At 36.8% G+C, this 27,219-nt stretch overlaps 1 protein-coding gene and 1 long non-coding RNA gene across 3 annotated transcripts; one reads left to right on the top strand and one right to left on the bottom strand.

Moving 5' to 3' along the window:
* The first annotated feature begins 1,475 nt into the window (after positions 1-1,475).
* On the top strand, positions 1,476-11,123 carry LOC103711327 (oxidation resistance protein 1). Of its 2 annotated transcripts, XM_008797436.3 has the most exons (9): positions 1,476-1,745; positions 6,031-6,265; positions 6,461-6,533; positions 6,652-6,724; positions 7,351-7,431; positions 7,545-7,608; positions 10,401-10,488; positions 10,634-10,718; positions 10,812-11,123. In XM_008797436.3, the coding sequence occupies exons 1-9, from the start codon at positions 1,653-1,655 to the stop codon at positions 10,893-10,895; spliced, it is 876 nt and encodes a 291-aa protein (XP_008795658.1). In that variant the 5' UTR covers positions 1,476-1,652; the 3' UTR covers positions 10,896-11,123. The 2 variants fall into 2 exon arrangements, with proteins under 2 accessions (XP_008795658.1, XP_008795656.2); XM_008797434.3 differs by having other exon boundaries at positions 6,031-6,533.
* A 124-nt stretch (positions 11,124-11,247) lies between these two features.
* LOC103711328 lies at positions 11,248-17,056 on the bottom strand. Its single transcript, XR_001879695.3, has 2 exons — positions 16,557-17,056; positions 11,248-13,522 (listed from the first exon to the last, which is right to left on the bottom strand). It is a non-coding gene; the product is annotated as an uncharacterized LOC103711328 (long non-coding RNA).
* Positions 17,057-27,219: the final 10,163 nt, after the last annotated feature.

The raw sequence follows: 27,219 nt of genomic DNA, 5'->3' as shown, positions 1-27,219 counted from the left end.
ATTATAGTATTCTTCTGCAATAAGTTCTTCTTCTTGTTGTTATTAATATTATTATTTTATCATCATCATCCCATTATTGTTCGATCAAGTTATGCGAGTGCACCACCTACAATAAATATTTTACTATTTTTGTGAGGACTTGTGCAGGCGTGTGTTTAATCTCACATCGGTTATTTGTGGAGAAGATCTTGAGTACTTATATAGGACTAAGAAACCTAAAAATACCTTCCAACTAAATTTTTTGGATGAGGCTCTAGGTTGTGACAATCCCTATTGTAGAAGTGCTTCCATTTTATACTTGTATCTGTAAAACAAGCTATATTCTTTTAATGAGATAAATTTTGTTGATGTTCCTATGTTTATAGTAAATGCACGCACAACAGTGGTGATGCCCATTCAAAAATGTCTCAAGCCTGGGATGCAGTGGTCCACTATGATTCAAAAATAGACCATCTTTGTAAAAACAAAAAAAAGAGTCTATATTTGCAATTATGAAAATAAAATGGATTTTATAGCAATTTTATCGAAAATAATTAAATATCACATGTATGATGTATCCACTACCATTGAGATACAATCAAACCCTTAATAACCATTTGGAAGATGCTCTAAACTACTTGCATTGGAGTTGCAGGTTGTTTCTACCTGCCAATTCTAGACTTGCAATTTGCAAATCGAATGGTCCAAATGGGACTGCTCATTGTCATTTGTAAAGGCTTGCATTAGTTTATTTGCTATGTGTTTTAAATGTATAAGATCATAGACTTGCATTTGAAATAGTCAAATGAGACCGCCCGTCCTTATTTGTGCAGATTCGGTTGTATTAATTTTGGGTCTGGCTTAGGATTAGCCAATGTTGGTGGTGTCTAAAATTTTTTCTTTTCTATTTGATCTTAGAATTCATTTGATTCACAGAAAGAGAAGAAGAAAAAATATAGCCAACAAAAAATAGAAAAATATCTTATATTGAGTTGGAGTGTTAAAATAATAATAATAATAATTTTTTCATAAAAATAAAATTTTGATATTTTATATAAAAATATGCAGCATATAAGAATATTCGATTTTTACTGACCGAGAATTGGGATATTTTTTTTAAAAAATAAATACTCTCAATCCTTCCAATAGAATGTGGTAAAAATTTTTCTTTTATTTAGAGCATAACGAGTATTTATATATTTTTTTCAAACAAAGGTGCTCAATCAAACCTTAAATATATTATTTTACTATAATCAATAAAAAATAAAAAATACTTTTTAGATATATATAAGTATTAATTTTTTAAAAAAATATTTTAATAACGAAAAATTCTTTTAGCGAACGAAATCAGTTTTTGCTGGAAGGTCGTGGCGGAAAGAAAAAAAAAACACAAAACAAAAGGTATGAAAGATGGACCTTGATTTTTTACAGCGGGAAGTGAAAGTAAAATCTGGTCCCAGCGGCCAGGTAAGTATGTTGAGCATCGAAGCATGCTCCTTTTATCCTCTTGAAGGCAATAACCACAAACACCCCCACCGCCAGTCTTTCTACTTTTTCTTTCCTTCCCTTGTCCTCCACGGAGGCACAAATAAGCGAATGTTAAAGAAAGAACAACCCCTTTCCCTCTCTCTCTAAAGAGGAATTTTTTGGTGGGAGATTCTTGGATGGGCTAAATGCCCTCACTAAGGAGCAAAGCAGTGCACCTCGTCTCGGATCTGACCACCGTCATCCTCAATCCCATCTCCGATGAGCCCTCCAAGCCTCCCGTATGCTCCGCCCTTTTTTTCTCCTTTGCTTAGGTTTGTAGAAATCATGTCAATCTTAGGTTATGGCTCCACAATTGGCTTTTTCTTGAAAGATGTTTTGATGTTTCCTATGCTGGGTTTTGGGAAATTTGTGATTTGGTTTCGTTCTTTAGGGTTAAACTTACTGTCTGTACGGGGGTTTAAGCATTGCAGAAAATTAGTTGGTTCTGGTAGTCTGACACATTATGAGGAATCCTTCTTTCCGGGATTTTATGCTCCGTTAGGAATCCTAGCTGAGGAATGGAGTATCGGATGATACCAATGTTACCGACCGTGATAGCAAGGTGGCAATTTTGGAAAACCTAAAATATCTGGAGTTTAAGAAACGGACTTTCTTGAGCTGTATAATATGCTAAGTGGCACTTGGCTTTTTTTCTTTTTTTTTGACCTTGGCTTGATTTGTGTTAGAATGGATATGAATTTGAACTTGGTGAATGGTAATTAGAGGAATGATGGTCGATGGAAAATGTGTAGAATATAGTTTCGTAAGCTGATTATTATTATTTTTTTATTTTTTGCGTTACAATTTTTTTTTTTAGTTTGATCTTTTGTTGCAGACACTGGTCTGAATCTGAACTAGGTGAATGGTAATTAAATGAAAGATGGCAAGTGGAAAATGTAGAGAAGGTAGCAGGTGCTTTTTTCTTTTTAGCTTCTAAATAATGTAGTGTTAGTTTAGCATGACATGTGGAAGACTAGAACCAAAGAATCAGTTGAACATCTGCTACTACCTTATTCTCATGAGATCGACCATGAAAATTTACAAAATACGGACCTAGTAACACTAGGTGATTATTTTTCTAAATTAAGGCTCTCTTTTTGGTTGCTAAGGAAGCGAGGGAAATGAAAGACCGAGCATGCATTTTGAATGTTTCCTCTCATAATATCATTGCTGCCCTTGCTTTTGCAGTGGCCATATGGAACAGTAATGTCTGTTGCTCAGATGTAAGGGTGAGAGTTGAAGTCAATCATCAATAAGTGGAATTTCATTAGGCTTTTGTTTCCCAAAACATATAATTCAGGAGTCAAGATTGAGGAAAGTATAAACTGGGAATGATATGTCGAAAGCATAATAATCTTTATAAATTTCACTTATTGAATTAGGAAGATTACAATGGCATATGATGGTAATAAATAGATATCGTGTTAAGAGATAGTGGTCTCATTTTAAGGTGAAGCACCATAGCAACCTAGCGCGCGCTTATTCACAGCCAAAAGTTTTGGTGTTGAGTCTAGTGAAGTGTATATGGATAAATCAGGGTTCTATATACTAGACTTCCAACACATATTTAATAGATCCCAGCCAACACCATAATGTGGTAATGATGCTTCTTTGACTGTCATATTGGCTCGTCATGCTGGCAGTGGAAGAATCTGGGTTCAGTCCTATAAGTTGGTGGAAATTTAAGGACTTGATATAAGATGCATCTTCCTAATTAAAAAGACAGACTTGGATTCTCATTAGATACTTCAAATTTTCCTTGTCCAAAGATTGCAAAGAACCACTGTTATGATGCTAAAGGCTTCTTCTATATGTTAAAGTTCGGTGTTATGCTTGTTTGATTATCATACAAAATGTTACCTTTCATTCACATTTCTTAACTTTCGCGTGTTATATGTTATATTATTCGTATATTGTTGATGTCCTATAATCGATTTACTGAAGGTTTGCAGAATCTGTCCTTGGAACAATGTACATATTTACCAATGAAAGCTTTATTTTACAAGCAAGAATGGTTAAATGTTGAATTTTATCCCAGCTAATGACTAATTTTTGTAGGAGGTACTGTTGGTGAATCATGTTTTTGTGGGTTTTGTATAAAACTAAGTCAGAAGCAATGAAGCTATTAAAGAATAGGTGCTTAGAAGAGTGAAATAGATGCTGGTCTAGAAAGTTCCGGTCTATCATTTTAATGGTCCTCAGAGCAGAATAGTTGTTTTCAATACCCGATGCATTTACCTCCTTATTTACACGTTATTAGTTCTGATGGATAGGTTCTTCTGTTATATTGGCTTCTTCTTGACTGGTTAAATGTGAACAGGATTGGGGAATCTTGTCCTTTTCTTGTATCTGCACATTAAATTAAACTATATTAAGGTCATGATTCATGCTCAGGATGGAATTTGCAGCATCGAGTTACTTCTCGACTCATCAGGAAATTAGGCTAAAACATTCATGAATAGCAAGGCAACCTTTCTATGTTTGATTAAAGCTCAATTGGTAAGATAGAATATGCATATATATCAAAATAGCAGCTGAGATTAAAATTGTAACTCCAAATTTTAGCCTTGTGTCGGCAGATTATGACTATGATTCGAACTCTTCATTATTGATCAAGCTTTGTTATAATCCCATTATAAAAGGCCCCTTCTAAACTGTTGTTGTAACAGTTTCAAGTTACAACAAACCTTATTTGACCAGATCTGCTTGGGTAAGGTTATTCGGGAACAAAATAATGACTCTTATAAGGGATGTTATTTTCCCTACATTGGGAAATAATAGTCAATGGAAAAATATCAGTGTTATTTGCCAATACCACTATTCACCAAATAAAATTTATTTTTCCTAGTTGATGCAAAGTTTTGAATTTAAATAATATTCTTGATAGGTTAGCAGGGAAAATGCTAACTACTTTGTAACAAAATAACAGCTGGACGATGGAAATTTTAAAGGAGTAATGACCATCATATGTTAAAATCCTTTCATATCTAGGGCTCATGTGAAGCTTTGAAATTTTAATTACCCTTTTTCTTTTGAAAGATAATATCTCATTTATGGGTGCATAGATGAGTTGGTCAAATGAAAGGTATTCTTCAGCATTGTTGAAGCTTGGCATAAGATACCCTAGCCTATGCTTGGCCCAAGTATCATTAGCTTGAGCTAGAGCAACTAATGGGCTGCCCTCAGTTCCAAATTGGTCAAGCTCAGGTTGTCATGCTAAACTAGTCTAAATTTAACTTGATTTTAGCATGGCCATTTGATTAGCTTAGTGATCTTTCCAATGATTGCGATAAAAAGCAAGAAATTAACATAGTATATGAGATCACCTCTATCTGCTAGTTAAGGAGTTAAGGGTAACTTAAACACAGCTTTGTTTATGTCATGTTATACTTCATGTGTTTGACATATTAATAACGAATAAAATACATATGAAGTATAGAGTGAGTGAGGACAGGTTATAAACTGAATAAGCTAGGCCAAGCCTTGCACAAATTCAGTCTAAGATGTTGTTTTAGCCATGAGTTGTTGAGCTTTGTTCAATTTAGCGTTCCTACAAAGCAGGGTGGGTTGAGGACTTGATGGGCTTGACCGCATCAATGTGTGCCCTATTTGTCAGTAGGGAATTTTATGACGAGTGAAATAGAAAACATCCCTACAGAATCCCTTTTATGCTTCCCTTCACCCTTAAGACAATTGCTTCACCTTGTTATATGGTTAAAACAAGTACAGCTTCTTCAAGGATTCTGGTTTCCCATGATCCCTCCTTAGAACTAGATTGAATGTGGTATTGCTTTCTTTTTATTCAACCTGACCCATAGTCATATGTAAGAGTTCTACTTACAGGCAAAGATTTAAGTGCTGGTGGTGCAGTTTGTGTTGGCCAAGGGTTGGCAAGTCCCATGCTGTGCAGTGCCAAAATGACAAAAAAGACTTAAATAGCTTTTTGATTAGACAATATTATATAAGGACATGATAAATGCTTGCAACTACAGTTAGAGGACAAGTGAAAAATTCTAGAAAACAGTTGCTATAATGAATTCTTATCACACCACTGGTCTAACTCTCACAAAAATTGATCCCTTTTTCACTCTAAAATGTTTCCATACTTTAAACGCTGCAAATGCTTTCCAGACATAAGACAGAAGAAGAATAGGATGAAGGGTTTCCAAAAATGTCTCCCTATTTTATAAGTGGAACCGTCACCCTTGCCAACTACGAATAAACTCATTTTTTTTTCCTGAGATTTCACGATTTTTCTTAATAATATAATTGCGAGTTTCTTTAATGATGACATAAACATCAGTTTTATTTAATGAAGGTATAATTGTCAGACTTTTTTAAATCTTTTATTCTATCTTCTACATCCTTTTTGTTTTTTCATCTCTGTGTATCACAAAGCCAATATTTTGGATATTTCTACTGTCATTGTAGGAATAAAAAAAAACAACATGTTTTCTTTTTCCCTGAAGAAACTCTGGAGATGTTTCAAGATCTGTAATATATAAATCAATTTTGTCTGTTTAGGTGGACGGACAAGGGGTGAAAAATACAGAGAAGGAAGCTTCAGAAGAAGATTCTGGGGATCCAGATGGACCTGATACATCCTCTTTTACTGCCTTCCTCATCTCCCTTTTATCATCATCAGACACTGGTAGTCATCCTGTAGAGGATTTAAATGAGCGCCATGCTGAGATGGGAGATGCAGCTTCAGCATCAGAGATCAGGGAAAATAGTGGAAAGAAAAGTCTACTTTCCAGAGGCAAGCAATCACTGGGCAGAGCTATAAACAAAGCAGCTAAACTAAGTGGTTTTAGACAAAGCTCAGAGCCAAAAACTAAGGCGGTAAATGAATCAAAACTGGTTGAACATGAGAGGAGGCCTGTAAAGGTTCCACAAGAGATTGCATCACATTTTTGTCTACCAGACATGTCTGAACCATCATTGCTTCTTTCAGAAGATTTGCGAAATGCTCTTTATGCAGCACTGCCATCTCTGGTCCAGGGGAGGAATTGGCTTCTGCTTTATAGGTGCTGAAACATATCCTTATATGTTACTATATCGTGTAGATAAACACAAGCACCTCATATCTGTATTTTTGTGAGAATAAATTGCGGTGCTTATGTAATCTCTTCTCGTCTGATGCAGTACTTGGAGGCATGGGATATCCCTATCAACTTTGTACAGAAGAAGCATGCTTTGCCCTGGCTACTCTCTGTTGGTACACTCCCATATTACCTCTTCAGAATTTGGTTAATTTGGTTGCTAATGGTTGCATTTTCCACCCCTGAGATTTGTTCCTTTTGCAGTCAGAAATATTTAGAAGAAACAGAAAAAAGGGTTTTCATAATATTTCATTCATCAATTTGTGAAGAATGTTAATGATATCAGAATAGTATTGATTTGTGAAGAATGTAACTGCTACAAAGTTTTGATAGGTGCGATGGCTTCATATTCTAACTCTTAAGTAGATGGAATTCAGTTGACAATCTGTAAAAGTACTTAAATTTGAGTATGCTTTTGATTGTAAGCTTAAAAAGCTATTGTAGTATGAGCCAGGATTCCAATCATGCGGTTGCAGGATTTATTGAATGTGGCTAATTTTAGTAATGTGTGTTCACTTAAATTTGTATGACCTAAGCTGTATGCCTATTCTCCATTTGCTCTTATTTCCAGCATAAAATTTATTGTAGTATGATCTTATCAAATTCGAAATATTTTAATATTCTGCAGGTTCTTTATTATATATCATGATTGCGAATGATGCTTTTTCATATTCTGTCCTGCACCATAAAATTTCAAGCCTCTTTCTATGATCACTTTGTATATATTTATTTTCCTTCTCAGGTTGTTGGGGATCAAAAAGGTGCAGTTTTTGGTGGCTTAGTGGAGGCACCATTGTGCCCTACCAATAGGAAAAAGTATCAGGTGCTGGAGGCTGGAAATTTATGTTGTTCCTTGATTATCTATTATTGACATTTATTGAACAGTTTCTGATTTACTTCTACTTTTTTATGTTGCACTTATTTGGGTTCTTGCAGGGTACAAATAGAAGCTTTGTTTTCACCAATCTGTCAAGCCATCCTGTCATATATCGTCCTACAGGTAGTCCACATCAGTCCACATCCATTTGGTCACTACTACTGTCCTTTTTGTCTACTAAATGATTACCTAAAATGTAGGAGATATTTCTTAGGCTGCAGGTTCTCTGGTTAAATCTCATACCTCCGTTGAGGTGGTCTCGACAAGGTTTGAGACTTTGAATATTTGGTTTTAGTTTCACTTTTGGTTTTGGATTCTGTGGGGTTGTGCTTTTGGAATCTTGGAGTTTCAGTCTAAGATAAAGGAGTTTCAGTCACGAAAATCTTTAAAAAGTTCAAGAAGTTGAGAAACTAGAAGAAAGAAAAAAGAAATTAAGAAAAGATATTAGAGGACATTTAGAATATTTCATGATACACTGGTTCAGTGTATGCATATTTTCAAAATAATTTTTATGTGGAAGTTAATGTTGTGTGTCAATAAAATTCATGAACTATACTAGTACTTTATGTTGTGGACATATTACTTGTTGAACTAAAGTTGTTCGAAAATTCACTTTATGTAGCAGCTGTGAAGCTTTTTATGCCCGGTGCATTCAAATTTTTCTTCCCACCATTTTTAATATAATTTTAAATAGATAAACTGAATTTGGGCACTTCTTTCTTTTTTTTATGGTCATCTCACTATTTAATTAAATGTGTGCAGTTATTATGTTATATTTGATTTTATATGAAAAAAGGATATCATTACTATGAGTAGTAGCATCTTCTATTTGGTTGTTTGCTTTGGCCTTTGTAAAGTACTACAATATGGGTCTTGTATGAGGCCTTGGCCAATGAAAGTAAAAATCAAGAAATAAAAAAAATCAAACTGTTAGAAATTGATACTATAAGTATGTAGTCAAAGTAATAGAAAATAACCTCAATATGACGGTAAGCACCAAAATAAAATTTAAAGAACCATTCATAGCTAATTTTGATAAATTTCAACTAAAGCTGGCTTAGATAACTGAATGGCCCAAAACCAGCCAATCTTGGTGGGAACTGGCTGAAACGCAAAATTAGGTTTCAGTTACAATTGTAGTTGCCGCCAAGGGAAATGAATATAGAAAGTGTTATGTTAGTGGGAATCGGTAAATAATAGTCAAAAGGATATCCAAAAGCGTGAAACTTGGAAACAAACTTATAGGCTTATAACAAATATATGGGATGCTAGAGAAAAAGGGGAAACCACAAAGAACCTACTTGATTTTATACATCTGGTAATTCAGTAAATAATGGCTGTTTAGAACCCATATGATGTACTTGTACAAATAAACTCTTATCTCTTATATGGACGATACTCTTACTTTCTCTTTCATTATGCTTGCATGAAACAAGGGTTGCAATACAAAAGTAGATGGTTATTTATCAAAAAATTTTAAGTGGAGAAAGAAAAGCAATCCCTTTTGTCTTTACCTCCTGCTTTGACTCCATCTTCCCCCTTCTCAGTTTGTTCTTTGGGGTTTGGAGCATGGCAGTCAGAATAATGAAGAACTGTGCCAATGGTTGTGTCCCCCACACCACCCCCCAACTCTCTCTCTCTCTCTCGGTGAGATCATATGTCTCTTGTTGAGTGTCAATGAGTGATTTGAGGGGATGACGAGAGGTCATGCTACTGGGAGTTTTGTTTCTTTCTTCACTATCTTAATTTGGCTGACCTGTCATCCATGTGGTAGGCAAATCAAATATGCTTCCCAGATGCAGTTCCAAGGAGACTCCTGTTCCGAATTATGTTTTTTGGCAACTTTTTTTTTTTGTTCTGGCTTGATCTTGGCTGAAAATTAACTGATTTTGGCTGAAACATAAAATCTTGGGTCTCGACCACCTTTGGTTTCAACCTAAATCCAGAACCTGTCTCACTATATTTTGTGACAGAACATTCATCAATTCATCCTTTCTTGATAATACTGCTCTATCCTAACTCTTATCTAGCATTCTTAGATCAAAACGTTTTTAGTTCAATACTTTTGTTGAATGCACAGGCTTGCCACTTGCACACTACAACGTCAGTTTTGCTTGACTCATCTTTTGCTTATGAGCCCACTTTTATCACATAGTTACTCTGATGGTCACAAAATTGTGGAAACGTTTCTTTTACTTCTACTGGTAATTACCGTTCACAGGACAGTTAACAGGCATCTTAACCTGAATTACCTTATATTTTCTTATCTGATCTCTGTAATCATATATTAGGACTGGTGACAAAAAAAGAGGGAAAGTTGATAAGATCTCTTTTCCGTCAATATATGCTTCATGTTTACCCGGATTTCCGGCAATCATGCTATGTACTCTGTCATGGTCTGGTTACCTCTTAAATGTTGATTCTTTAAAACACATTCTATTTCTACTCTAGAACTTACCTTTCTATTATTGCATCAACCAAAACAATATCATCTATGAATAAGAAGCATCTCGTGGCCTTTAGTATTAACAACCAATGCACTGGCAATGGTTATCCTACCCCTTGTTTCTGTCATCTATTAGACGCAAGGTAGAAAAATAAATAAATCGATTGATTTACCTTTCTATTATTGCATCAACCAAAATAATATCATCCATGAATAAGAAGCATTCCGTGGCCTTTGGTATTAACAGCCAATGCGGGCAATTGTTTTCCTACCCCATGTCTCTATCATCTAGTAGAGGCAAGGTGGAAAACTAATAAATTTATTGGTATGGTGAATTCGTTTTTCCACATCCTCAACTAATCCTTTGTTAGAGGTGAGCTATCACCAAGGATGAACGCTTGAGTTTGCCTTAATTGAGATTCTGCTGAGCTAAAACACCAAGGCATGGTCTAACTTTTTGACCTTGCAGGTGCTAATCATTACTTTACTTTGTGCTCAACTGATTCCTTGGCCCTGGGTGGAGGTGGTCATTTTGCGCTATACTTGGATGGAGATCTGTGAGCTTCCTGCCCTTTTACATGTATTTAATATTTTTATTTACATCTGATGTACATATTTGCACTTGAGGTAATTCCTATGTCAGGCTAGATTATGCTCAAATATTTATATCTTTTTTTTAAAAAAAACAAATCTGTTTAAAAGGTTGAATGGGTCGAGTTCAACTTCAGAAACTTTTGGCAATTCCTGTCTTGCACACTCCGAAGACTTTGGGGTCAAGGAGGTTGAGGTACAACTGCGTGCTTAGTATATGTGCTAACAGTAATGCCTCAATTCTTAGACATTAATCTAGTTATTAAAATTAATTTTCTGTACATTGCAGCTGTGGGGGTTTGTCTATGCTTCGAAGTACGATGAGATGGTAACTCTATGTCGAACAGAGAAACCAGGGATCTGCAGATGGTGAATTGCTGTTGAACGTTTGGAAGGATTGTGGCATATTTAAACCTTCTGTTTGTAGCTAACACATGTTTGGAGTTATTGTACACATGTGACCAGGCATTCTGTATATAAAATCACGTAACATAGTTCATACTTGGTTGTAACGCGACAACAGAGACTCTGCAAGAGAGAAGCTTCCACAGAACTATGTTCTTATCATGCGTGTCGGAGAATATTTTAGCATAAATTGGCATAAACACAAAGTCTAAGCAATGTGCATGGTGGTGCAAAGTTAATTGAACAAATTCTAAGTAGCCTTTTCTTCAGAGGGGGGAACATTTGGTGAAATTATAATATGCAGGTACAATCAGATTAAGCAATCATAGAGTTAAATATATGAAAGTCAATAATACAAACAGAAATGAGAGCTGTGCTGGAGGAATAAAAATGGGGCTTGATCCCATAACCCTAAACCCTAGATGAACAGCATTATAAGTGCTTGAATTTATTTGTGAAATGGATTAACCACCATAACTAATAGCCATATCATGCCTCTTTACCAGATCTTAAACAAAATCAAAAGCAACATCATGTCCTTTTACCAAATATACACACGTAAAATCAAAACCAATCTGCCAAAATAAATCTTTTAACATTTGCTAAGAAGAGTCAATGTGTATATGAAATAAGCACTGGCTGGCTATGGCGTCTGCTTAGCTGCGGACAAAGTGAATTCTTCTACAAGAAGTTCTCCATGCAAAGTCACATGTGACTGCCATAGTTCGGCTTGGAATGAGTGCAGCTGTTTGACACCCTTGGTGTGAAAGATTTTGACGTACCAAGTATCGGCACGCTCTTTGTATCGCATATATCGATTCATACTGGTATACGATCGGTATGCACTGATCCTATCTGGTACGACAAATCTTGATTCCACATCAATTTGTGCACCACCTCTTGAATGACACAGTTTAAGCCCTTTTATATAAGAAACATCGGCACAACGCCAAGCCACGATAAAACACTCTGACTTCCTACAGGGCCAAAAGGTATTTTTATATTCACACACCAACAAAATAAGTGCTCTGATCAACATTACATTTACCCCTGAGATGCCCCAAAGCAAGAACTAGCAATCACAAAATACTCCATCTCATAAAACTTGGCTTACGAACAGTCATCTACGTACTACAAAGTAACTGCAAAGTATTGACTATCAAGAAGATTCTAGTGGCAAAAAGGCCACAGTTGGTAACCTATTCAGTATCCAAAATCTAAAAACCGACTTCATAAAAGTAACACATACAAGGTAGTCAATCCACCCTAGATAGTCGCGAATAGCTATCTATTCTATATACCACTTCCTCAGCAAACAAATCAAAAAATAAAAACAAAAGATCATCATGGAACCAAACAAACAATCCTCCATTAAGGACTTCAATTATGTAAGGATCCATAATGAGGGCAAGACATCTTCTTTGCCTATGATAAGAATCATTGATTTGGAAAATACTAATTTCATTGCTAAATATTATCAAGCATCCTCAGGGGTCTTAATTTTTTGATCATGCTGAATGCAATTATTTGTTTGTGGTAACAAAGGTTATCAAAGACAATCCCATATGAGTAGAAACAAAATATGATTAAGGAATGCAAAATCCAAACATGACCAAGATCATAATAGATATGGATTCAGATGCAAAAAATGTCATAGACTATTGGTTTAAAACATTCAATTCAACTCCAAAATCATGTCTGGATTCCAATATTTCAAATTTGAAACCAAGGTATTAAAAATTAGATTATCCAAGGCATTGTATTTATATTGTTGTTTTAGGATAGTTAGAACTCAAGATAATAACGAGAGATCCAGGAGATGCAGATTGTACGTGAGAGAGAGAAAATTATTTGCAACATCTTCATGCTTAGCTCGAGAGAGAATTATTAGTTGATGACAGTGTGGGTAGCAATGAAAGAGTACGAGGATACAGTTGTGCTACATATTTTTCAGAGTTCAAATTTGGAGAAATGATTCAAACAATGCTATGTAGGTATTTATACCACATTCTGCATTAATAGATGATAGATGACCAGAGTTGCAATACTAGTAAGATTTTTTACACTAGCTTGTATGAGTGCACTACTATTAAGCATGCCATCTAACATGAAGCACGTATTGCACTCATACAAGCTATTGTGAAAAATTACGCCGGCATAGCGGACATGTTGCTCTAGTCATCAACCATTTGTTAACACAGTCTGTATGATAAAAGTGGCTACATGGCAATGTTCGAATCATTTCTCCAAACTTGAACCCTGAAGAACATATAGCACAACTCTCTATATCCTCATGATCTCTCTCATCACTACCCCAAACCTCATCAACTAATGATTTTGTCTCTCGAGATAAATATGAAGATGTTGGAAATAATTCAATCTCTCTCAAGTCACCTCTCCTAGATCTCTCTTCATTGTCTTGAATTCTAATTAACCAACCGCGACAATAGTAATATAATATTGTGATAACTAGCAATACAAAAAATACAATTATCAACCACCACACATATTTCCCTCCCTCTGACCCATCTGAAGTTTGCTTCTGGACTGGATCAGAACTAGCTATTGGAGGCACAACATTGAACATATCCATTTCTGCAAAGAATCATGTAAAAGAAATGAGCATAATACACATGAAATGAATACATTCTACACAAATGTTAAACATATTTAAACATATCTGATAAGAATAAAATCATTCAGGGATTAATGGTGTTAGATCAAGACACTCAGTTTATGTATAATTCTATAGTATGATATTTGAGATAACTACAAAGACAATGATAAGAAAAATCTTGTATAATAGATTTATTTGGACCTTCATTAATTCAATAGCACGTGAGAATGAAATAACATGCCTCACAATGGATTTCTCAACCTACTTTGCATGTTGCTCACCAAGCATCTTCAGGTGTTGGTTGAGGTCGATATTAACTAAGGTTCGCCGTCCAAGTACCAAACCCCATATCTATCATCCCGTTACAATGTCGGTATGCGGTATAGTAGAGATGGCAAGGCATACCGAGTGTTGGTACGGTATGAAAGTACGTACCGGTTTGGTACCGGTACGATACGCTCGATATGGTACGATACCGACCGGTATGGCAAACCTTGATATTAGCCTTTAATGGTGGTAAGTTGCTGGGTTCGCTAGTTTTTGATTGATGGCTTGGTTTTCCAAAAATGTTGGTAACTGTTATGTAGAGAAATTCGGACTTCAAATAATATCATTCATCAAGTATGGAGTGCATCATCAATTGTTCAAACTTTGTTAGATATAAACTATTGTTTAGTTGTTAAGGTATCTCTGTTCTTGCTCAACAAACTACATGAACAAGTTTATGCAGATATTAGAATCTCAAAGAAAAAGTAATTACAAATATCACAGACTAAGAATTAGATAATTAAAAAAAAAAGGCAATAGCTGTATACATATATAATATAATGCTTGAGCAATATATTGTGCTGATAAATGAAATTCAAGTATTACAACAACAAAATGAAGTGACAAATTACATTTGTAATGTAATATAAAGCAGCAAAAGTGGCAGTTTTCTCTAGTTCAGTGTGCAATAGCCTTCTAGCTACCGCATTGCTGAAGGACTTCAAAAAGATCAGCAGTTAAAGGGAAAATAGTGGGGTTGTCATCAATGAGATTACTACAGGTTACCAACTAGGTTTAAACCAGCACAAAGAAGAAGCAATATGCACTATCACCATCTAGATGAGGAGTTTGGACCATGAAAACTTTGACTTTTAAGACAATCAAAGATGGAACGAAAATTTTCTTAACCTCACATTCTATTTTCAACCTTTTTAGAGTCCAGCATATTAAAACTGAAACTACTAATGCCATGGATTCATATGATTAAATTTGAAATGACATGTTTAGTTATATATTTTGTGTGACATGTCATAAACTCATAAGGCCAACCCAGCTACAATAGCACTCAAAATATTCCTAGAATCACAACGAAACTAAAAAAGGTACTTAATTACCTTAAAACTTTCAGCACCTGACCAATCACCAAATAGTCGAGACATCATACAATTAATTGTTATGACAAGGTGGACTAGGTCCCTTTGCACAGAATGTTCCATGTGCTCTTACTTCTGATATGAGAAATATGCATTGATTGCATGGCATCATGATCTCCATGTACTTATTCCATTAGTCTTTCTGGGCAAACCAGAGTTCCATCATATCCCTTAAAAAAAAAACATACTACAAAGAAAGGCTTGCAGAAAGTAAGCACAACTAAAATAACATCCACCTTTCCAATGCAAGCTTAGGGCCTTAAACATCCAGCCTGACTGACAAAATAAATGCAAACCCATCCATGAGCATAAACTTCTGTTTCTTACATGATCGTGTGAAGGGAAGAAGGACCTCACCAGATTACAATAGATACAATCATTTCCTTGAAGGAATGAAGCCTGTTGACTTGGCCGGATGCCTGGTAAGCCAATCTCAGGCAGCACAAATAAGCCCGTGGAAAAATGATTACTGAAGCTAGGAATCCTAAACCCTTAAATTAAGATTTTGATTGCCAATTCTATTCTTTATATAAAAAGCCCAGTAATGACATGTCCCAAATTAATATAAAGAATGTATAGCAAATGCAAAAACTGAAAAAGAAAGGATAAATTGACAAGGGCACTTAGATACAACAACCAGCTACATGGTCCCTTCAAAATTGCTTATCAGTGATTATGAGGCTGTCAGTTACATTTGATGTGGAATAACAAGTGTGCAAGGGCGGATGGCATCTGAGAATCAAATTACAATATTCAGATTAGTGGATTGAGTCTTCTATATGGAGATAGTGAATCTTGAATTACAAAACATACTTCCTTCTTGCTGACTGCCATACTGTAACTCGGTATCACCTTGGATCCCTTAAGATGGTGCCTTTTAGTCTGAGGTAAATTCAAATCATGTTGGTGCATATTAGTGCAACAAAACTTATCTACTTTATTGAATGTGCCTCTCGTGATGTCAATTGTAGAATGGATTCCAGGAAGTTCTCAGCAGGTGAAGAGATTAACAGACATGGAGAGGCAGCAAACAACAAGAATAATGGCACTGGAAGAATGTACAATTGTGCAACTCAGTTGAGGCACTGTCATTGCATAGGCTTCAAAACTAACATGAAGAAACACAGGGAATTCAATTAAGAAACATCAATTGTCTTCTAGACATGCGCATGTATATCTAGCAGCCATCACAAGGCACAAATTTATGGATGTTGAATATACAGTACATTGACAGCTACGATGGTTGGCATAGAAAAGTACAACTTTCAGCAAAAGAACGGTTCTTAAAACAAATAACCAGACAGGGAAAAAAAATAAAACAGACAGATTGGAAGTTAAAAATTCGTAAAAAAACAAATCGCCAGAAAAGCATTTCACAACCCAATCTAGAAATCAACATGCTGGATTCAATCAAAGCATAGTCAAAATAAAAAAAATTAAAAATAAAATCACCGCTTTCCGCAATCCATACTCCAGCATTGTATCAAGAAATCAGTCCCATCGAGAAGACAGCACTTCGCAAGTAGATCAAGTTCAAGAAATATCAACCAAAGCCCCAAGCTTCCGGGGCCTGAAGCGGGCCGGATCTCACCTCTTATGCAAGCTCTCGGCCTCCTCCAAGCTCATCTGGGCGCCGAACATCACGAGGCTGATCCCTCCCGCGGGCTGCGAGAAATCACCCGAAAATGGAAGCTCTGAGATGCCGGAAGAGAAGGAACGGGCGCGGCATAGGTCGCCGGAGAGGGGAAAGATGGGAGCGGTAGAAGGAGCCGGATCCAGGAGCTATGCGTGATGTGGGAAGTAGCGGGGAGGGGTAGCGCGAGCGGGAGGGGATGCCCTCCGTGGAACGCATTCCTCTTCCGTATACCATCATTTCCTCTTCCGGAGAATGCTTGCTCGGAGACGATTGCCAATTTTAACTGTGTAGAGAGACACCATTTCCTTGTGAGGGCCTTGGATTGTTTTTGCAATCAGTTGGAGGAAGGAAAAATTGATATTGTTATAAGATGTTCTTTACTTCTTTTACCATCTGTCTATCTGTATCTACTTTATATTGCTTTATATTATTGAGGGGAGAGATGAGAAAGAGCTAGTGATAGAGTCCAATTTATTTAGAGGTCGACTCTGAATTAAAGTCCAATCTGTTTGGATGTTGAATTATAGAAAGAGATGGAATCCATTTTCTTTAGAAGTTCCATGAGAGAGGTACAATTTGATTGAGATTGAGAAAGCGAGAGGCATGATCTCATAATTGACATTTTTTTTTTTTTTGGTTACAACGGCAGTTCACATCCTACGAACGTAGATGCAACCAACAAAATCAGAAAACAACAAAGCAAATAAAGAATCCAGCACTCTGTCCCGATCCGCCCACACAAATCCGCCAGAATGGTGGGCCACATAGGATGCAACCCAATTAACCGCTCCATTCGTTTTTCTGTAGGTATGTGTAGCCTGATGATAATCACACTCCTGCAGTAGTCTGCGAATGTCGAGGAGCAGCATGCTTCCGACATTGGACCCAAGCGATCACCGTGGACGAGTCGTCCTCAAGAATAAGTCAATCCGCCCCCAATATCTAACGGGCAAAAAAAGTGTCATCCCAGGTTGCTCGGAGCTCGACGCACACTACCAAGGCATCAAAGATCCACTGACTCCCTACCGCCACAAGTCAGGACTTATAGTCTCTGATAACGAAACCTACACCTCCCCCACTCCCATCGTCCGTCACACTGCTATCAAAATTCATCTTCAAAAAGCCAAAAGGTGGGGGCACCCAAAATACAAACACATATATGGGCGCTATAAGAAAGCACTTGGTTGAGTATTCCTAAGCATAGAAACTGATGGGCAGACCCAGATTTAAGAATCTTGGATGTCATGTTGGGGCCCACAGATCTTAGCTGCTTTATGTGTTGGGCCTTGTGGTATGCTTGGGCTTCTTAGGCTATATGGATTGATCCCTTTTCGTTCTCTCCCCCCATTTTTATCCTTCTTCTAACTCTCCTCAAGTTAACCTTTTGTGCAACTCATTCCCACAGTTTTGCTAGAGATGGAGAGGAAATTAGAAGCACAATTATTTTGTTTTGGTAGCTTTCTAGAGAGGAAGCTCACAAGTCATAACGAAGACTAGTAAGGGAATGGTGGATAACAGAGCCTTTATCCTCATGCAAATGACTTTACTCTAAAGAGTTTCCACCATTGAAAAAAAAGGAAAGGTGGCAAGATTCTAGACATTAAGCTCAATGTTTACACTGCAATGATTGGTTAGCAAGAAAATGAGGTGGAATCCTTACTCTGTAATCCTGCTCACAGTGAGATAGATCATATCTGCCTGTAAATTAACCTCAAGGTGTTCTACACCAGTAGAAACAGCAGTACTAATTACAAGTCAAGATAGTTCAAATGATCAGAGTAGAGACAAAATTGAATCCTTGATGTGTCAATTATGCGACTCCAATAAAGCTGCATGAACCATCTTGCACTATTGAGTAATGAAACACAGGTGGTCAGAGGGACACATCAAAATTTAAATTAATTATATTGATCCACAGATATCTCCACTTTCTCGACAGAACACTCGTTTGTATTCTCTCTCGTAAACCGCAGGCACAGAAAGAGAATGGGAATGAGCAAACGTTCTAGCAAAAGGCTCAGCCGGTCCTCTTTCCCTGCCGAAGCCTAAAAACTTTAGCAAATACCGTGTTGAAATTTAAAAAATAGTCATGACATAGAAAAAAAGTGAGTAACAGAAATAAGTTGATGGCCAAGTAAATACTCAGGACGAACCACAATGCATTACTAAGAAAATGTGAGGCAAGAAACTCGAAAGAATATATATATATATATATATATACGTTGGAAAGAAAGGAAAAGGAAGAGAATGATAGACTTGCTGTAGCTGGGAATTTCCTACAGTTTCATGATTTCCAAAAGTTTCATAAGCTACATACATAAGGTATTCCATCTGTATGTCCAACAAATCTCAAGTTCTTATCTCAACCAAGTTGTTTTGTTGTATAAATTTTTTGGGCAATCAATGATGTGGGAACAAGGGAAAAGAAGATCCTTAATGTCACTTCAGTATCCTGATATAGTGATTAAGTACTTTTTGTGATCTAACTCTCACATCTAGTTTGCAATTGCTTTGGCCATAAAACAGGTTAATCATGAAAGGAGCAATCATACGGATATCCACGTATGTTTGTCCAAAGGATGGGAAAGACAACTAGATTGACCTATATCAGATGTTAAGACAAAGTTATTTGTATCTTCACCAATCCCTTAGGGAAATATGTTTTACAAGCTGAGGATTTGGATAATTTAGGCCCTATTTGGTGTCTTTTTTTTAAAAAAAAATCCAGAAAATCTTAGTAATTATTTTAGAAAATTGAAAACCTTCTTAATTATTTTTTTCGCTGGAGTCTAGACATGTGAAAAAACTCTAAAAAAGTTGCGCTCCAACCAGTGTCACGGTGATCGAAGCAATTGAAAGAGTTAAGAGTACCAATCGGTATGAAGAAATGGTCATTACTTATTAAATATTTTCTATTTATACTTTATTTTTATTCTATTTTCTATAAAAATTATTTATTTATTCTTTTATTATATAAGTTTATATTTACATTTTCATTTTCTCGTCGTGCATTATGCACGCAAGTCATTCTTGCATCCATATGGAATCAAAAACTTTAGATATCTATGACTAAGACTCCAAAAAATTAATGCAGCTCATGTATATTGACATAGACCCTAGCTTTAAAGAAAACAGAGAATTAGCTTTGTAGGTGATGGGATCAAAGTTTTTTCTAGGCTCATTGTGGTCATCCTGAAGATGCTTGATGGCGCGTTGGAATAAATGATGTAACAAAGCAAGGTATGATGATGAAAGATTGTCGAGCACGTTGGTGAAAGGGGAAATCAGCTGAGATGGACTTTAATCGACCATCTCCGGCAAGGGCTTCCTTGTTGGGTATATCCAAGAGGCTGGATTTGTCAACCAAAAATGCGAATGTCTCGCCTCTATAGAGTTTTTCACAGTGAATTGGTTCCAAGGAAATGGAAACAGGAAAATCTTGGTTGTAGGTGGTCCAAGGTGCTTGGCGCTTTTAATGGGAAACTTCGAAGATGATCGATGAGGAGATCGTGATGCTTGAAACTCAATTCAATGACGTTGTGGTGTGAAGGAGATCCAACGGTCCTCTAGTCAATGGAAAGCTGCTCTCTTGGGTAAGTTTCTCGGATGATGTTTTCCTCCTAACTTTGTGCAATATGAGATGTGAGCTTAGTAGAATGTGGAGAGAGACCTCCATGTTTCGCCACTCTCTGAAGGGATGCTACTCTTTGATCTACCATTGGAAGAGGTCAAGAATTGGGTCCTTGCGATGGGGCCTTGGTCCCTAGCAGGCCAACTCTTGGCACTAGAGTTGGAGGCGGAATTTCAGGCTTGGTAGGGACTTGATCCGACATGCCGGAGTATGGATTCAGCTCCCCGACTTGCCACTATAACTTTGGGAGAAAGAAAAAATTTCGAAGATTGTTTCGGTCACAAGAACTCTGCTGTTCCTAGATGAATGGATAGAGTCTTCAATTCAAACTGGTTTCACCAGGAGGTGTGTGCTCATCGACACCACCAAGCCTATCTACTTGGGTGCCAAAGTGCAAGTGGATGATTATATTTTGTGGCAGCAGTTCACCTATGAAGAACTGCCAAAAATCTATTACTCTTGCGGGATATTGTAGTGTATAGGTGAATCTTATGGATGTCTGATAGCCACAGATACTGATGCCAAGCTTACTTACAGGCTTTGGATTCATACGGTAAGGGTTCCTATTACTACATCTGAACTAGTTGGGAGTAGAAGATCGCCCACTCCGAACCCTTCGACTGACTAAGAACCTGGAGGATGAGTGCAACCGAAATAGATGTCAAAGAAATCCCCTCCAAAGGTGCCTCCAGGGTCATAGTCTCCACCTCAGGAGGACTTGTGATCTTGGTTTGCTCCTTTATTGGTTGCAAATATGGCAAGAGGTCAGATCAAGGTCCGCCGTACCGGTACCGGTCGGCGTACCGGTGGCCGGCCGGACCGGTACGGTACCGGTCCGGTTCGGTACGTACCGGCTGGTACCGGTCCCGTACCGGCCGGTACGCGGTGGTTTCAAAAACCACAGCGCGCGGCGCTGTGGTTCTAAAAAAAAAAAATCGTACCCGTGCGAACCGGCCGGTTCGCACCGGTACGAGGCCAGTACCGGCCGGTACGGGCCCCGAACCGGCCGGTACGGGCCCGAACCGGCCGGTACGGGCCCGAACCGGCCGGTACGGGCCCGAACCGGCCGGTACGCACCCGTACCGGCTGGTTCGGATAAAAAACCGGGAAATACCGGTTTTTTATCCGTTCCGGTACCGGTCCACGGCCGGACCGGTACGTACCGGCCCGTACCGGCCGGTACGGGCCGGTACGGCATTCCATGGGTCAGATAATCAAAACATGAAAATCACACTGGCATCTACAATAGCTATTGAGGTTGTGGCTACTCCATCAGCAAAGAAAAAAAGGAAGTGGTCTCCAGCTAAATCTCAAAAGATAACTTCTTCTTCGGGATCAGATCTCCCCTGCAAATCAAGTACTAATTTTGGAGGAATCTACACAAGAGAGCTGAAGCCAAAAGAATGCAGCAGCAATATCTTCTACCCCTTGACAATATCTCTCCATAGTATACACTCAAAAAATAGTCTGGAGGCTTATTGAGATGCTAACACACTCGGAGATCAAATCTGCGAAGGAAAAGAGGTTGTTGCTTCCAATGTTGTGGCCGATAATGCTCCTCTATCTCATGATAATTCCAACCTGAAGGATGAGCCCAATCTAGTGTCACCTCTATCTAGGGATCCCTCTTCCACTGATCAGTGTGAAGGGTCTAATGTTGTGGCTGTTAAGATTCCTATAATTGATGGCAAGGATGTAGACCCTTCATCCTCATAGTCGCCATAAAAATTTTAGCTTGGAATTGTCGGGGGCAGCCAAAAATCTCTTTGTCAACTATACTAAAACTCTGAATCATCAACACAGTCCTTCTATATGTTGCTTTTTGGAAACCAGACTTTTTAAAAATAACATGAATAGAATCAAAAGGGTGATGGATCCATTGTGGGACGTGTACATAATTCCAACACTTGGCCTTTCAAGAGGAGTTATTGTAGGGTGGCATGAAGATATTGGCAGTATCACCTTTTCTCACTCTAATAGATAGGTAGACTTTGGTGTCATTACTCCACAGTGAGGGCCAACCTAAGTTTTGGGGGTAGTTTATGCTGGTACTTATGACATTGAGTGCCAACACCTTTAGGCTAAGGCTAGTATGGTTATGGCTTTGGGCTTACCTTTCCTTATTATTAGTGATTCTAATTGCATAACTTCTTCTAAAGGTAAAAAAAGAGGGGTAAACAATTTAAAATTAATAGAGAAGTCCTTAAATTTTGGACCTTCCTCCGACAAATAGGCCTTATAAACTTGGGCTACCAGGGACCTAATTACACTTGGTGCAATAGCTGCTTGGGACTAGTACTTGCTTGGTATAGGAAAGGTTGAATAGGGCTATTGCTTCTGATACTTAGATTGATCTCTTTCTTGAATCCCATCTCAGTCATCTAACTAGATATGCCTCTAATCATTGCCCTATACTGTCATTTGCAACTGGAAAAACACCTAGAGGTCCAATACCTTTTAAATTTGAAAAGTTTTGGCTATTCTGTGAAGGCATTCAAGGAGTTATTAAACAAGCTTGGCATTATGAGGGTCATCATTCACCAAGAGTCAGGTTGACAATGCTCCTTCAGAACACAAAGCAAGCTATTAAGCATTGGAAGAGAAGTCTATGTAATTTATTCTAAAAAAGGCAGCAGTTATATGAAGAGATACATATGTTACAGACAATGGAAGCTCAACGGGGGGGTTTTACTAAACAGCAACATATGCACCTCATGTCCCTGCTAAGAGCTTATCATCAAAACCTTCAAATGCAAGAAATATTCTGGAGACAAAAGACCAGGACCATATGGTTAAAGGATGGAAATGCCAACACTAAATTCTTTCATACATCAACAGTTATCAGAAGAAGATAGAATAGAATCACAAGAATTTTAATGAGACAAGAGGAAATAGTAGAGGATGAAACCCAGATTAGTCAAATGATGCTGATTCATTTTTAGTAAAGATGGTCTGAAGAATCAGCGGAGGGAGAAAAAAAAGATGAGGAGAGAGATAGAGAAGGAGAAGATGCGAAGGCAATTGGGGGTAGGTTCAGTGTCTAGATAGCCAATGGAGTTCAGCAAGAAAAGCTCGATGAGTATGCGGCAGCAAGGTAGGGTGTGAGAAAGCTCAAGAAGGAGAAGAAATAAGGCAGAGGATGAAGAATCTAGGCGAGATGGGAAGAGGAAAGATGATAAAGGGGAAGGGCATTTTGCTCAAGCCCTAGGCTCCACCAATCCCTTTGGGGCTAGACCCATGCCAACCCAACTAGGTCACGCCTCACATTTTCTAAAGTAGAAATTACCAGTGGAAATAATTATAAAAAAGCTAAAATATTATAGGAGGTAGATCTTTATTTCTTTTTTTTTTTTTTTTTTTGCATATATACCCTTGCCATCTAACATTGTTAGGAAGTTAACGGTTTCAAATTGAAATGACAAAAATATCATTAATAAATAAACATGCACAAAAAAAATATTTATAAGGGTATATGTGCAAATAGCAATTTTGGAGGATGTTCATGTAATTTTATATATTTAAAAGGGTATACATGCAAAAAAAAATCATAGATTTTTACATAAATATCTTTCTAAATATTGAAATTTGCATGAATGTCCACTAAATTGATATTTACATGCATGCCCTCATTAAATACTATTTTTTTATGAATACTTTTGACATAGCTATTCAACTAACGTTATTAGCATAAATCATATTTATTTAAATTAAAAATTAATTAAATTATGCAACTATCTTTTTATTTTTGAAGCAGGAAACAGATTAACAGATTTCACTAGAAACTAATATCTCTACCTTCTTTGAGAAATTTTTTGATCTCTCTCGACTCTCTCTTTCACTTCTCTATCTGGAATCAAAATCATTCCCTCGACTCCTTTCTCCATGATAGACAACCTTTCATTGTATCCTTTTTATACAGAGGTAGCCAGGTCCCATTTTTAGTTTAATGAATTATTTAAAAAAAGTGCGGCGAGAGATTTGTATCATTTATCTTTGGTGCATGAGATTTTCAATGTTTTATCTTTTAGAGTTAGAAACATTTTTATGTGCAGGCTGGTGGCTGGTTTAAATTACTGTGACAAGATAGACCCCATATATTAGATCTTTTCTTTTTCTAAAAAGTTGAAGCTCTAAAAAAAAATGGTTTAAGGTATACAACGTAAGGAGTGACCTTCTACCACATGGCCATGAAGATTGTTAATAACTCTGAAGGGTTCAAAGTCCTTCAATGATTTTGCTTGGGGATGATTGATGTTGTTCTTCCATCTAAAAGCATAGCAATAACAAGGAAGCTTGATCATTATAATCTATTGTGTGTCTTTAAGAGATTCTAATCATTTTCTATATTCTAATACATGCCCTCGTATATGCATCTATAACAATAAATATTATAAGCTATGTTTCGATGAAATAAGATATAGTAGTTGTTATAAATGAAGAAGAATAAAATAGAATAATTCCATGATTAACTTTCATAACTCTTTTTGTTATAATCAATTTTTTGCTTAAGCAATATTTTTATAGAAAATATTGAGGAACATACACCAGACAAATCCGAGTGTTAAAACAGGTTGAAATAGAAAGAAAAAAAAATTAGATTTTTTTGCATGTAAACCTTCCTAAATATGTAAAATTGCAAAAATACCCTTATAAAGTGTTATTTGTATATATACCATTTATCAAATATTTCTTTTTGCATATCTACCCATAAGAATATTTCGGTCATTTTTAATTTTAAACTGCTAGTTTCTTAACAGCGTTAAATGGTATGGGCATATATAAAACAGAAAAGAAAATTGAAGGTTATACATGCAAAATAAGTATTTTATAAGAGTATACATACAAATATTAATTTTGGAAAGATATTCATGCAAATTTCAATATTTAGGAGAATATGTACGCAAAAAAATCTTAAGCGATATACGGAAATCTCTATAGATGTCTTCCAAGCTTATGTTCTTTTTTTTCTTTTCACTTTCTGCTTGGTGATATTATCTAATTTCCAATTTTCTTTGGCAGGAAAAATTTGCCAATTAATGTGGCCGAAAGTTTTTTTTTTCAATAGGATCTCTCGATCTATATTTACCAAATCCACTAGCAATATCTTCCCGCGAAATAGATATCATAAGAAGGAACTTTAATTCTATGCAGGTACCTCACGTGAATATTTTCTATACACTATAAGAACTTACCAGTAATTATCTATGCAGATCCATAAATTACCAAGTAAGTATTAAATTGTTCCACTATAGCTTTCTTTGTAAAAGCAAAACACCAAAAAAAAGCTATTCTGCCAAAGAAAAGGGTAATTATATAAGAACTTGCTAATTTTGTATTCTATGCAGATTTCTAAAATGGCATATGATTATGAGATTTCCTCCGTAGGATAATCATCTATGAAATGGCATGCTATCTCAAGGCAGAATCCCTGCATTCGGAAAAGTATGTCCATAAAAGCAGACCCATTAGGACCCGGCGAGCCACCAAGCATTTTCGCATCACAAGCAAAGTAGGGCCTATGCCAATATCCAGCTTCAACAATTTAAGGATTCTAATGCTCTGTTTTCTTGTTTGGAACCATGCAATAGAAGCGAGTAGATGGGATCTATTTAAAGAAGAAGATATGGAACAAGAAAGGCAGCTCAAGATACTCAACAAGCCCTACGTCTTGCCCTTCAAGGTAAGCATGAAGAGCATTTTCTTCATGTATCACCGGATCGCAGCTATGTGGCTGCGTTTGGGGTATGTATCATTTCTGAAACCCTGTCACTGGTAAGATGACCACTATTTAAAACGGCACATTTAGGAGTATGAAATGCGGCTAAAGGGCCTATTTAGATATTTCTACATTATTGGGCTAAAAATCATGCAGGATTTATGAATTGGGTCGTCCATTTAAGCATCGCGCTGTATCAACCAAATACCGCCCAGCTCAAATCCTGTAAGAAAAATAACGTCTGCAGGTCTTTTTTTTCTCCGTATAGTCTAAAGGCTATAATCAAGGCTGAGTTTAAATAGGCTCTTAGAAAATGTAAGCTAGATGGGCCAACAAACCCCATTTTTGATCCTATAGGAAATATCTAAACAAATCCTGAAACAAAAAAGGAAATACAAGGGAACCAAAACCAAACTACCCAGCTAGAAGGAAGCTGAATCAAGTATAAACATAAACGGAAAAGAGGAGGAAAAACTAGAATCTTAGGGCATATTTGGATATTCCTACCGAATTATGCTGAAAATCCTATTAAAATCAGGTCTGTTGGTCTTTCTATCTTGCATTTTCTAAAAGCTTGTCCAAACCCAAAAGATTGCAGAAAGAAAAAACTACCTATGGAGTCTTTTTTAATTCCCATCGTTTTTTAATTCCCATAGATTTTGGATTGGATGGTGTTTAGTTGATACAGGATCATACTTAAATGGACGACCAATGTATGAATCCCACGAAATTTTCAACTCAATCCTATAAAAATATTCAAAACAGACCCTCAAACAACCAAACCTCCTAATCCTGAACAGTAATAACTAACAAGGCATAAAATGGGGAGCTAACAAAGTGCAACCTGCCAAGATTTTCCCAGCAGCCTAGTGCCTAGTGATTTCATCAGCTGTTCTCAGCCTCAAAAATCTAGGAATTGTTGCCCCAAGCTTCAAATTAGGGGCACCATTTCTCAGGTGACATTTTCACAACAAAATACCAGTGCTCTAGTTTTCAAGGGCTGAATGCCATTAAAGAACTTCTAGGTACAGAACTCAAAGACCAGAGATTAGGAGGTTGTTTGCAATGACAGATTTGAAGAGAAGGCCCTTAAAATTCAGCAGTCACCTTTATAAATGGGATAAGCATTCTAGCTGTCCTTTACAATATTCTGTTTTATAGGTAGCTAATCTTAATTGCACAGCAAAACAAGGGGAAATAATTTACTTTAAGATTAGGTCCAAAATCATGATCATGTAGAATGCTATAAAGTACGATACAAGAAAGAAAAG

The sequence above is a fragment of the Phoenix dactylifera genome, unplaced genomic scaffold, assembly GCF_009389715.1.
Source record: "Phoenix dactylifera cultivar Barhee BC4 unplaced genomic scaffold, palm_55x_up_171113_PBpolish2nd_filt_p 000609F, whole genome shotgun sequence".
In the NCBI taxonomy this organism is placed as follows: domain Eukaryota; kingdom Viridiplantae; phylum Streptophyta; class Magnoliopsida; order Arecales; family Arecaceae; genus Phoenix; species Phoenix dactylifera.
Note: the sequence above shows the minus strand (reverse complement) of the source record. Positions and strands in the feature narration are given on the sequence as shown.

Coding starts and splice junctions, on each gene's coding strand:
- LOC103711327 (XM_008797434.3), top strand. CDS start 1,653: ATGCCCTCACTAAGGAGCAAAGCAGTGCACCTCGTCTCGGATCTGACC. Junction 6,534..6,651: donor AATTGGCTTCTGCTTTATAG/GTGCTGAAACAT, acceptor CGTCTGATGCAG/TACTTGGAGGCATGGGATAT. Junction 7,609..10,400: donor TGTCATATATCGTCCTACAG/GTAGTCCACATC, acceptor TTGACCTTGCAG/GTGCTAATCATTACTTTACT.